This window comes from Salmo salar, chromosome 03 (assembly GCF_965601325.2).
Source record: "Salmo salar chromosome 03, fSalSal1, whole genome shotgun sequence".
Classification (NCBI taxonomy): Eukaryota; Metazoa; Chordata; class Actinopteri; order Salmoniformes; family Salmonidae; genus Salmo; species Salmo salar.
Genome location: NC_138293.1, coordinates 22,657,942 through 22,670,530, shown reverse-complemented (window position 1 = coordinate 22,670,530; position 12,589 = coordinate 22,657,942). Strand labels below are relative to the sequence as shown.

Genomic DNA, 12,589 nt, shown 5'->3' with positions numbered 1-12,589 from the left:
ATAGTAAATTCACTTTGAGCTTAAAACTCAACTATGCCTATGGACAGATTTATAAAAAATAAATAAAAAAATAGTAAAATGCCAGCTACTTCACTTCATTGCTTCCTGTTTAACTGTTCCTAGTCCCTACCTCATCGTTGTCCCTACCTCATCGTTGTCGCGCTAGTAATTTCTACCGGCCCAATTGGTCAGAATAGTTTGCGGAATATACGTGATGCAGCATTCTATTGGATGACACCGCTGTCAATTAATTACAGGAGATCGCTCTATGGGCTCTCCGCTGGGTTTTGACTAGATGGGATACAGTTTATATCAGAATTTAACAGATTTTATTTAAGCAGCAAGTTAAGAGAATTAATTTATCAGGTTATGATAATTATATTAAGGTTATGAAAAGGTTTAGGGTTAGCTAACCCCCCCCAAAAAAAATTTATACGTTAGACTTTAATTTGACACAAACTGTATCCTTCCTAGCCACGACCTCACTGCTGCCATCGGTGACTGTCAGAAGCGGGTCAGCGAAGCAGGGAAAGGAGGGGGGCGTTAACCACTGCATTAATCTACAGTCGGTCTTTCATATACCGACACCTATTTAAAACCTACATACCAACAACAAATACGACTTTTCGTATATAATCTTGTGAAGGATAGAAGAGGGAGCCATGACAAAGCGGCAGGACACCAAGAAATTCTTTGAGAATCTTTCCGGTGCTGGAAAATCCATCGGCGTTCTGACAAGCGGAGGAGATGCTCAAGGTATCAGTTACTGTTAGGCTACAAGTGGATTAGAGTGATACTGTAACAAACGCTGGAATTGTGTAATCATTACGATACTAAAAGGGAAACAAAGTGTCGAGTTATCAGTATTATAAGTGCTGTCATTGTGTTTAGCCTAAAGGAACTCAGTATTTTGTCATCATATGTTTGACTTAATTATTCAAAAGATAATGTAGGCTAGTTGAGTATTGACCAAAAAAAGCTGTTCAACATGAAGTAAAAATTCATAATAACATTATTTGTGGAGTATGTAGGCAATTGGAAGTCTATTTTTGGTTAGAATTGTCACACCATTGGAAAAGGGAGATTATGCATTATTGTAATCAACAAAAACATGGAGCAAAAAAGTGTATCATACTGAAGGGTTGATGCTATCCGGTAAGGGATATTTATGGTTAAGGTTAGGGTTAGGGTAAGAGTGTGGACGTCCGAAGAACCCCGGATAGCACTATCTGACACTGAAGCCTGCATTGCGGAATTCCATTCGTTGATAACCTATGGCGCAGATATGTCATCACGTCTGCAGGCGCACGCCCTGGATGTTAAACTCAACATGCCAATTGCAGAGAGCTAAGCATATGTGCATAGTAGCAGTTGCGATTTTAACATGTAAGTCTTGGTGGGGCAAACTCAACAACAACAAAAATTGGGATCTATGCCAGCAAAGCCACGACACAACACAACACTAAACAATACATTAATTGCACTATAACGGTGACAAACGGTGCCCACAGACTGTTAGGGCCTACATAAAGCTGTCCTAAGAGCAGAGCTTTCTTTTCAGCATCATGGAGTGAATCCTTACCACTGCTACACCTGGCTATCAAAGGAGCCTTGTCTGGCAGGTAAACAGTTCATTCAGCCTCATTTACTGCCTTAAAAAAACAGCTGATATAGTTGACTTGCTTAAACAAATGTGGTTTCTACTAACAATTGAGATGTACAACCTATAGCATAAGGGGACAACGAGCGGATAAGAGGCGATCCGTCATTTCGATTAAGACATTAATGAGCGAGCTAGGACTGATGTAGTCAATATAACTATTTGTTCAGCACTTTTGAAATGTACAGTAACAGAATTAAGAACATGGGCCATTCTTACAGTATTTCCCCTGTACACCAAGACAGAACCGTGGGATAAATAAAGGGGGCTTATAAGCAGACAATGAAAGATCTTACAATATTCAATGATTACATTTCTCTAAAACAGGCTATAGGCTACATGTGCACCACCAAGTCAGAACAGTAGGCTAAGTTATGAGGGGGAAAGGGACCAAATTAATTGGGTGAGCCACATGGGCTACTAATAGCTTATTACACAACATACACTTAGTATTACTTTCGTAGCTACAGTATACATATCTCCCTGGCATATTACATCATTTATGCAGCAGCATACAATACATTTTTGGACTCACCTTGTTGTGCAGTGCTCACTTGAACAGGAAGGTGGCACGTGGTCCTTTTTGTGGCAAATTTTGTCATCAAAGTCTGTCATTTTCTGGATTTATGGTGCTTTCAAGACAACTGCGAACTCAGAAAAAAACAAGGCTGATTCATGACGTCAATGATCTTCAGGTCGGCGCTCTAGAAAGAAGCCCAAGTTCCCGACATCCGAGTTGGACGATCGTTCAAAATATATTTTCCCAGTCCGAGCTATTTTTTTTCAGCGTTCCCAGTTCTCTTGAACTCACTGAAGTCTGTTGAATGTGAATTTGTATCCTTTTAAGCTTGGAAAAGAGACCCTTAAACCCAGACTTGGACAAAACACCAACTCCACTGAATAGCATGCTAGTGATTGCTTAACAATGCTTGCAGTTAGCCACTGATTCCTTCCAAACCTCTCATTGTTGAATTTCCATCTTGTTATGTAATGTTTATGTTCAATGGCCGATGAGCACCGATACGTTTTATCTATAATTTATCTTCATATGAAAAGGATTTGCCAGTAGATTGTCGACTTGACTCATAACGATGACTGCTTGTCAAGCTTGCTAGCCAAGATTTTGAAAGTTTGATGTTGACATGATCAGTCCAATCAAAGCTACAGTAGATATAACGTGATTTGATGTCATTTTATCTGTGGTCAATGACCTTGAGCCTTCTTTGATGGGCACTTCTAATGTAACTGTATGTCAGCACCAAAGGGGATAGAATTATCGAGTTCTCTCCGTAGATTTTGCGGTGATTTAGTGTCCCCGTGAGTGACAGAACACTTAGCCAATCACGGCGCAACTAGAAAACATTACCAACCCCTACGCTCCGTATTTTCCGCTGGTTGCCCCACCACCACAGAAAGCACTGAGCTAGGCTGAAACACCTTAATTTTGGAGCTGCCTAACTCAAGAAAGCAAAAAACAGACCATGTTTGTGTGCGGCTTTATTAACTCAATTATTTTTAATTTTTTACATTGTTTGCAAACTGATATTAGCACTTATTAATGCCACAATAGCATGCAAAACAGGCGTTTTTTTAGGATCTGCCCCACCTGCCCTGAATGATGGGTTGCCACTGCATACTAGCCTATCAATATTGTAATGTATTTAATTTTATATCAGCCTATTTCAATGTGACTATCATTATAAAGTTCCCTGTGCATTAAAACCTCTGAGGATAAGGTTAACATTTGTGCCAGCCTGGCAGGAAGTGGCGGGGGGCTGTGTCCCAAATTACCAATATAGCGTACTACTTTTGACCAGGGCCCATAGGGCTCTGATAAAAATTGGTGCACTTTACAGGGAATAGGGTGCCATTTGGGACACAGCCACAGTGCACCTTATGGGACACAAGGAGAGGTGGCTGCCAATTAAAACACATCTTGACTATTGTAGCGCGCATGGCATGACTAATGGGCAGACAAGCACGTGAAGAGGAGGATGGGGATGAGAGTAGGGTAGACCTACGTGAGGCGCTGCAAGTAGCGGAGTTTGCCCCTGGGTTTCTCAACTCCGAAATGTAGCCTACATCTCACAGATTTGAGAAATTTGGCTACCTCTATGCGTCACTATAATGTGGAAACACAACTGACATATCAGTAAAGGACTGTGGTAGTAATAAGTGTGACTCAGCCCTTCATTGTTCCATGCCTGGCCCTGGCTGTCATTCACTAACAATATTGTACTCTCTTTACATGGACTATCTTATTGGCAGACTACAGCAAGCTGAGATTTCCACTGAATTTATGATACTGTAGTACATTTGCAACAATAGCCTACTGTATCTGTATCTGCTGTCAGTTGCGGTGCGTGGGTAAAATCACTGGGGAAGCCAAGCCCCCAAAAAGCTATATTATAACCTGTGTTGTGATAATTGTGTTGTTTGCTCTATAACCTGTTAATTCATATGTCTTGCGACCGAGACAAGGCCGAGACAATAATACAGTGGCAGAATAAATTCAACCAGACCTTTGCTTTATTGCAAAACCGGATAGCAACCTCCTGTCACACCTAGGGCTGTGGCGGTCACGAAAATAAGTGTTGGGCTCACGGTAATTGACCGCTAATTAACATAAACGCATTTACCATCTCCTGGCTTTCACAAGCCACTGATGCTGACCTTCTATAATGCGATGCTACTGGAGCCAGAGAAGTCAGGCGCAGGAGAGCGGAAACTGATTTACAACGGTTGTGTTTAATAACCATAAACCACCGTTAACAGAATAATACAATAAATGGGTCAAACAAACCCCGGTAGATACCAGCATACCGTGCACAAGCACTACAACAAATAATTATGGACAAGGACATGGGGGGGAACAGAGGGTTAAATTCACAACATGTAATTGATGGAATTGGAACCAGGTGTGATGGAAGACAAGACAAAACCAATGGAAAATGAAAAGTGGATCGGCGATGGCTAGAAGGTCGGTGACTTCGACCGCCGAACGCTGCCCGAACAAGGAGAGGGACCAACTTCGGCGGAAGTCGTGACAGTACCCCCCCTTGACGTGCGGCTCCAGCAGCGCGTCGACACCGGCCTCGGGGACGACCCGGAGGGCGAGGTGCAGGGCGATCCGGACGAAGACGGTGGAACTCCTGCAGCATTGAAGGGTCCAACACGTCCTCGACCGGATCCCAGCACCTCTCCTCCGGACCGTACCCTTTCCCTCTCCACGAGATACTGAAGGTCCCTCGTCCGACGCCTCAAATCCAGTATGGAGCGAACGGAGTACGCCGGGGCCCCCCGATGTCCAGAGGGGGCGGAGGAACCTCCCGCACCTCAGACTCCTGGAGCGGGCCAGCCACCACCGGCCTGAGGAGAGACATATGGAATGTGGGGTTAATACGGTAATCGGGTGGAAGCTGTAACCTATAACAAACCTCGTTCACTCTCCTCAGGACTTTAAATGGCCCCACAAACCGCGGACCCAGCTTCTGGCAGGCGGAGGGGCGGGTTTCAGGTCGAGAGACAGACCCGGTCGGGGTCTCACTGCGGTGGCGATCTGCGTTCTTCTTTTGGCGTGTCACGGCCTGCTGAAGGTGGACACGGACGGCTTCCCATGTCTCCTCCGCGCGCCTGAACCAGTCGTCCACCGCAGGAACCTCGGTCTGACTCTGATGCCAAGGCGCCAGAACCGGCTGGTACCCTAGTACGCACTGGAAGGGAGAGAGGTTAGTGGAAGAGTGGCAGAGCGAGTTCCGTGCCATCTCAGCCCAGGGCACGAACGCCGCCCACTCCCCCGGCCGGTCCGGGCAATAGGACCGCAGAAACCTACCCACATCCTGGTTCACTCTCTCCACCTGCCCATTACTCTCCGGGTGAAACCCTGAAGTAAGGCTGATCGAGACCCCCAGACGTTCCATGAACGCCTTCCAGACCCTAGACGTGAACTGGGGACCCCGATCAGACACTATATCCTCAGGCACCCCATAGTGCTGGAAGACGTGTGTAAACAAGGCCTCCGCAGTCTGTAGGGCCGTAGGGAGACCGGGCAGAGGGAGGTGACGACAGGACTTAGAAAAACGATCCACAACGACCAGGATCACGGTGTTACCCTGTGAGAGTAGAAGATCAGTCAGAAAATCCACCGACAGGTGCGACCAAGGCCGCTGTGGAATGGGTAAGGGGTGTAGCTTACCTCTGGGCAGGTGCCTAGGAGCCTTACACTGGGCGCACACCGAGCAGGAGGAAACATAAACCCTCACGTCCTTAGCCAAGGTAGGCCACCAGTACCTCCTGCTCAAACAGCGCACTGTCCGACTGATCCCAGGATGACCAGAGGAGGGTGACGTGTGGGCCACATAGATCAACCGGTCACGAACAGCAGACGGGACGTACAGACGCCCAGCGGGACACTGGACGGGAGCGGGCTCTGCACGTAATGCCTGCTCAATGTCCGTGTCCAGCTCCCACACTACCGGCGCCACCAGGCAGGAGGCGGGGAGTATGGGAGTGGGATCCATGGGCCGCTCCTCTGTGTCATACAGCCGGGACAATGCGTCTGCCTTTACGTTCTGGGAGCCCTGACGACAGCCAACAGCTTCCGGTCCCCACGTCATAGTTTCGCTCTGCCGGCTAAGCTTCTTCGAGAAGAAGGCACAGGGGCGGAGCTTCGGTGGCATACCCGAGCGCTGAGAGAGCACCGCTCCTATCCCAGCCTCGGACGCGTCCACCTCCACTATGAACGCCAAAGAGGGATCCGGATGGGCCAGCACGGGAGCCGAGGTAAACAGAGCCCTCAGGTGACTAAAAGCCCTGGCCGCCTCAGCCGACCACTGCAAACGCACCGGGCCCCCCTTCAGCAGTGAGGTAATGGGAGCCGCTACCTGACCAAAACCTCGGATAAACCTCCGGTAGTAGTTGGCAAACCCTAAGAACCACTGCACCTCCTTTACAGTGGTGGGAGTCGTCCAATTACGCACGGCTGAAATGCGGTCACTCTCCATCTCCACCCCTGAGGTAGAAATGCGATACCCTAGGAAGGAGACAGATTGCTGGAAAAACAAGCATTTCTCAGCCTTGACGTACAGGTCATGCTCCAACAGGCGACCAAGCACCTTGCGCACCAGGGACACATGCTCGGCGCGTGTAGCGGAGTATATTAGAATGTCATCAATATACACCACTACACCCTGCCCGTGCAGGTGCCTGAAAATCTCGTCTATAAAGGTTTGGAAGACTGATGGCGCATTCATCAGCCCGTACGGCATGACGAGGTACTCATAGTCCCCTGAGGTGGTACTGAAAGCCATCTTCCACTCGTCTCCCTCTCGGATACGCACCAGGTTGTAAGCGCTCCTGAGATCTAGTTTGGTGAAGAAGCGCGCCCCGTGCATTGACTCAATCGCTGTGGCTATGAGTGGTAGCGGGTAGCGATACCTCACAGTGATCTGGTTCAGACCCCGATAGTCAATACACGGACACAGACCTCCCTCCTTCTTCACAAAAAAGAAACTCGAGGAGATGGGTGAAGTGGAGGACCGAATGTACGCCTGACACAGGGATTCGGAGACATATGTTTCCATTGCCTCCGTCTCCGCCTGTGAGAGGGTATACACGTGACTCCTGGGAAGTGCAGCATCTACCAGGAGATTTATCGCACAATCGTCCCGTCGATGGGGTGGTAATTGAGTCGCCTTCTTTTTAGAGAAGGTGAGAGCCAAATCGGCATATTCAGGGGGAATGCGCACGGTGGAGACCTGATCTGGACTTTCCACCGTAGTAGCACCAACGGAAACCCCTAAACACCCCTTGAGCACTCCCGCGACCACCCCATGAGAGCCCTCTGTGGCCAAGAAACATTAGGGTCATGACAAACTAACCAGGGTAGGCCAAGCACCACGGGAAACGCAGGAGAGTCAATAAGGAAGAGACCCCCTCTCCATAGGTATTGGAGAGGGGGTGCGGGGGTGCGGGGGGATGGAACCACCAGACCACGATCTGAGCGTCCGCGGGCAGCCAGCAGGTTGTCCAGCCGGATGGACAGGTCCACCAGCTGGTCAAACGTGAGGGTGGTGTCTCTGCAGGCCAACTCCCGATGGACGTCCTCGCGCAGACTGCAGCGGTAATGGTCGATCAGGGCCCTGTCGTTCCATCCCGAGCCGGCAGCCAGGGTCCTAAACTCCAAGGCGAACTCCTGGGCGCTCCTCGTCTCCTGCCTCAGATGGAAGAGGCGCTCACCCGCCGCTCTACCCTCGGGCGGGTGGTCGAAGACTGCCCAGAAACGGCGGGTGAACTCCTCAAACTGGTCCAACTCTGCATCTCCCTCCCTCCACACGGCGTTGGCCCACTCCAGGGATTTCCCGGTGAGGCACGAGACGAGGGCAGACACCTTCTCACGGCCTGCGGAACCGGGTGGACGGTGGCCAGGTATAGGTCCAGTTGTAGAAGGAACCCCTGGCAGTTCGCAGCCTTCCCATCGTATTCCTGGGGCAGGGAGAGACGAATCCCACTGGGACCAGGATGAAGAGGGGCGCTCAGTGGAGACCCTGGTTGTGCTGGTGGAGGCACTGGAAGAACTCCCTGTCTCTCCCAGTGGTTCATTGTCTGGACAACGCGGTCCATGGCGGTGCCAAGATGATGGAGCATTGCTGCGTGCTCCCGGACGCGCTCTTCCACCCCTATACCCGGGGTACCTGCTCCTGCTGACTCCATAATATTGGTCCGTAATTCTGTAATGCGATGCTACTGGCGGCAGAGAAGTCAGGCGCAGGAGAGCGGAAACTGATTTACAACGGTTGTGTTTAATAACCATAAACCACCGTCAACAGAATAATACAATAAATGGGTCAAACAAACCCCGGTAGATACCAGCATACAGTGCAACAGCACTACAACAAACAATTACGGACAAGGACATGGGGGGGAACAGAGGGTTAAGTACACAATATGTAATTGATGTAATTGGAACCAGGTGTGATGGAAGACAAGACAAAACCAATGGAAAATCAAAAGTGGATCGGCGATGTCTAGAAGGTCGGTGACTTCGACCGCCGAACGCTGCCCGAACAAGGAGAGGGACCAACTTTGGCGGAAGTCGTGACACCTTCTGAACATCTACATTTTAAAAAGTCTAATAAATCCTTGTAATATAGCCTAAACCACAATAAATACATTATTTAATTTAGACAGGTCTAAAGAAGCATGGTATGAAGAAAATGTTTTCTATTTCAGAAGAACAGAATAGTATACTCTGAGTTGTCCTGATCTGGCTAAGCCAAATGACTGTGGGCTACTAAAGTGAATTTAGCAGACAATATTTGCCTAGAATTCAATGGCATTATTTTATAGTATGAAGAATACAATTGAACAAAGCTGAATAAAATAGAAACTATCAGGAATCAAGGTAAGACCCAAGTGTAGACTGTGTGAAGTAAAAATGTTTATTGTAACCACAGGGGCAGGCAAACGACAGGTCAAGGCAGGCAGGGGTCGATAATCCAGAGTAGGAGCAAAGGTACAAGACGGCACGCAGGCTCAGGGTCAGGGACAGACAGAGTTCAATAATCCAGAGGTAGAGCAAAGGCACAGGACGGCAGGCAGGCTCAGGGACAGGCAGAGTGGTCAGGGGGGTGGGTACTTGGTCAGGACAGGTAAGGGCCAAAAACCAGGAGGACGAGAAAAAGAGAGACTAGGGAAAAACAGGAGCTGAGACAAAACACTGGTAGGCTTGAACAAACAAGACGAACTGGCAACAGATAAACGGAGAACACAGGTATAAATACACAGGGGATAATGGGGAAGATGGATGACGCCTGGATGGGGGTGGAGACAATCACAAAGACAGGTGAAACAGATCAGGCTGTGACAGAAAGGATATTTTCTCCAAACGATTTGAGGGAGTGTACACATGCAGCTATTCTGTGTTGAGCGGTTAACAAAGAAATAGGTATTATTATATGCTTAATTTAGAGTTATTAATGTAACTTTAGTTGTTCTACAAACGTTGGGCTATATGTTCTGATTTTTAATAGATTGTAAGGCTGCATGATGCGGCTCTAATGATGATTTGAAAAAAGTTGCTTGAAAGGCATGATCTCTGCTTTGTTTTTTGCCTAGGCTGTACACACTACATCAGTCACTCGTTCACAATTTGACAAGCACTTGATCATGTCTAGAATTTCATGGCGGCATCCCCTTTGTGTGTCCGTAATGCACCCTAAAAGAATCCATGCCTTTTGCGGCCAGTGAGTGCTGCACACTCAATCACGTGATTGAGTCTTTCTGACAGGCTACAAGTGAAGACAGACACATCAGGGACACAACTGCGCACGTCCTTATCCAATTCCGAGGTGAACATTGAAGATATTGGAAGAACTGTCCACATTTACTTTTGTCAGCCAACAAGATGAGTAGGCCTAACAAACAGCAAAAGCACTAGCCTATGTCTATCTACTATCCCCATAGTACAAAGGTTGACCTATTCTATTCTGTGCGAGAAAAAAAATATTCCAAACATAGTCTGGGACAGTTTTGGGATGCGATAGATCCCAAATCAATACAACTACTAGCATCAAACATTTTTTTTTACGCAATGTGGCTGACGCAACAGATCAGAAAGGTTAGCTTAAAATGTTGATAAACTATTAGGCTATTTCTTCACATTATAAGCGCAGCAATGCGCACATGGCAGTAGGCTATAAGCTATAAGCGCAAATGTTCCATTAGCGGAAAACACCATTATCAAAAGTGACCGCAAATGCAATTATGCATGTCATGTTTTTATTATAAAGGTGCATTTTTATGGTGAAAATGATCTTCCCCAAACTTGAAACTCAAGGTAGCTGCTTATGTATAACAATTAGGCTCTACACCACTTGTAAAGCAGATTAATGTGCTTAATTTTAAGAAGTTATTTGGCCACTTTAGTTGTGATACAAACCTTATTAAAACATATAGGCCTATGGGCTAGGCTACATGAGGTGTCCGACTATGATTCGAAGAAAAAAAAAACTTTTTCCTTAAGCTGGGAATCATTCACAAGTGATAATATGTAATTCACAAGTGATAGGCTAATATTGTCACCCATCAGAATATTCTTGATTTAATCTTGTTCTTACGTATACTAAATAATATATGTGTGAAATTTGTTTTGATTTAGAATGGACCATTATCATTCACCTGTATCGAAACAGGAGGATGCTTCCAAATAGCAAATGCAGGCTTGATTTGCACATTTCCGCACCAAAGTACGTTCATCTCTAGGAGACAGAACACGTCTCCTTCCTGAACGGTATGACGGCTGCGTGGTCCCATGGTGTTTATACTTGCATACTATTGTTTGTACAGATGAATGTGGTACCTTCAGGCATTTGGAAATTGCTGCCAAGGATGAACCAGACCTGTGGAGGTCTACAATTTTGTTTCTGAGGTCTTGGATGATTTTTAAATTTTCTTCCATGATGTCAAGCAAAGAGGCACTGAGTTTGAAGGTAGGCCTTGAAATACATCCACAGGTACACCTCCAATTGACTCAAATGTTGTCAATTGGCCTATCAGAAGCTTCTAAAGCCATGACATCATTTTCTGGAATTTCCCAAGCTGTTTAAAGGCACGGTCAACTTAGTGTATGTAAACTTCTGACCCACTGGAATTCTGATAAGTGAAATAATCTGCCTGTAAACAAATGTTGGAAAAATGACTTGTGTCATGCTCAAAGTAGATGTCCTAACCGACTTGCCAAAACTATAGTTTGTTAACAAGAAATTTGTGGAGTGGTTGAAAAATGAGTTCAAATGACTCCAACCTAAGTGTATGTTAACTTCAGACTTCAACTGTAGATGGTTGCCACGTAGAGAGACAGAGGAGCACTGTTTTGATCGCTTGGATGCTTTCTCCTGTGAGAAACTTATGAAACACAGAGAGATGAAAGATACATTATTTGATGTGTTTTAATTTTTTTCTTGGTACATTTTTGGGGGAAGCCTGGCTTACCTTGGTGTTCATGAATACATGCCATTGCCTGCTGTTGAGAAATCAAACATACCTAAACATACCTAATCCATAATCTCTACGAACACTACTTGGCCGTCGTAAAGATACATTTGTCCCTCGCTATCAAATAAACACCTGAATCAAACTTTTGTCACAATCACACTACATTCCTGCTGTGTCAACAGTGGGCTACCATTAGACCAAGCACTTTGTGCGAGACTACCTACCATGAAATCTACCATTGTCTACACAGCAGGAATATAGTGCGATTCAGACAAAAGTCCCGTCAGAATCCAGTTGCGGTCGAAGCTAGAAAGCATCCTGTAGCCTACCCTGAAGACTAGAAAATTCAATATGCATATTTTCTCACGTGATTTAAGTAAAAACCACTTCCAAGTCTTACCTGCCAGAAAAGATCAGTTGGTTCTGTATATAGGGTGATTCCTAAAATGACTCACAGAACCATTGGCCATGCTTCAGGAAATCTTCCAGTGGGATTAAGTGTTTATCATTGTTAGCCTACATTGGATAATATATGTACCATTTTCTGTGTACACACAGGTCTCCATCTCATATTGTTACTGGTCTCCTAGCAACAATGATTGGCACCAGCCAACCCACAGTACCAGAATCAGTGCTCGTTAGCATCGACCCAGACAACAGACCCTTCATATCTGTGCCAGACCAACCATGCACTCTGGTCTCTCTACAGTCTGTTTACTGTGAAGGCATGCTGATTCTGAAATGACACCCTATATCCTATGTAGTGTACCCTATGTGGGCCCTGGTCAAAGTAAGTGTACTATATAAGGAATAGGGGTAAAATTAGTGTACTATAGGGAATAGGGTCCCATTTCAGACATGTGAGTCCATTGTTGTGGGCCTAAGAAGCTCTTGGAGGCTGACACTGACAATAATGACATCCAAGGCAGCGCCTGC

General features: G+C 46.5%; 1 protein-coding gene across 5 annotated transcripts in view; it reads left to right on the top strand.

Annotated features, from left to right (window-relative positions):
- Window positions 1-373: 373 nt before the first annotated feature.
- Window positions 374-12,589, top strand: part of k6pp (6-phosphofructokinase type C) — a 38,235-nt gene continuing 26,019 nt past the window's right edge. Inside the window, exon 1 of one of the 5 annotated variants that reach the window (XM_014190352.3) lies at window positions 374-756. In XM_014190352.3, the coding sequence (XP_014045827.1) occupies window positions 663-756 (94 nt within the window). In that variant the 5' untranslated portion in view covers window positions 374-662. 5 annotated transcript variants of the gene reach the window in all.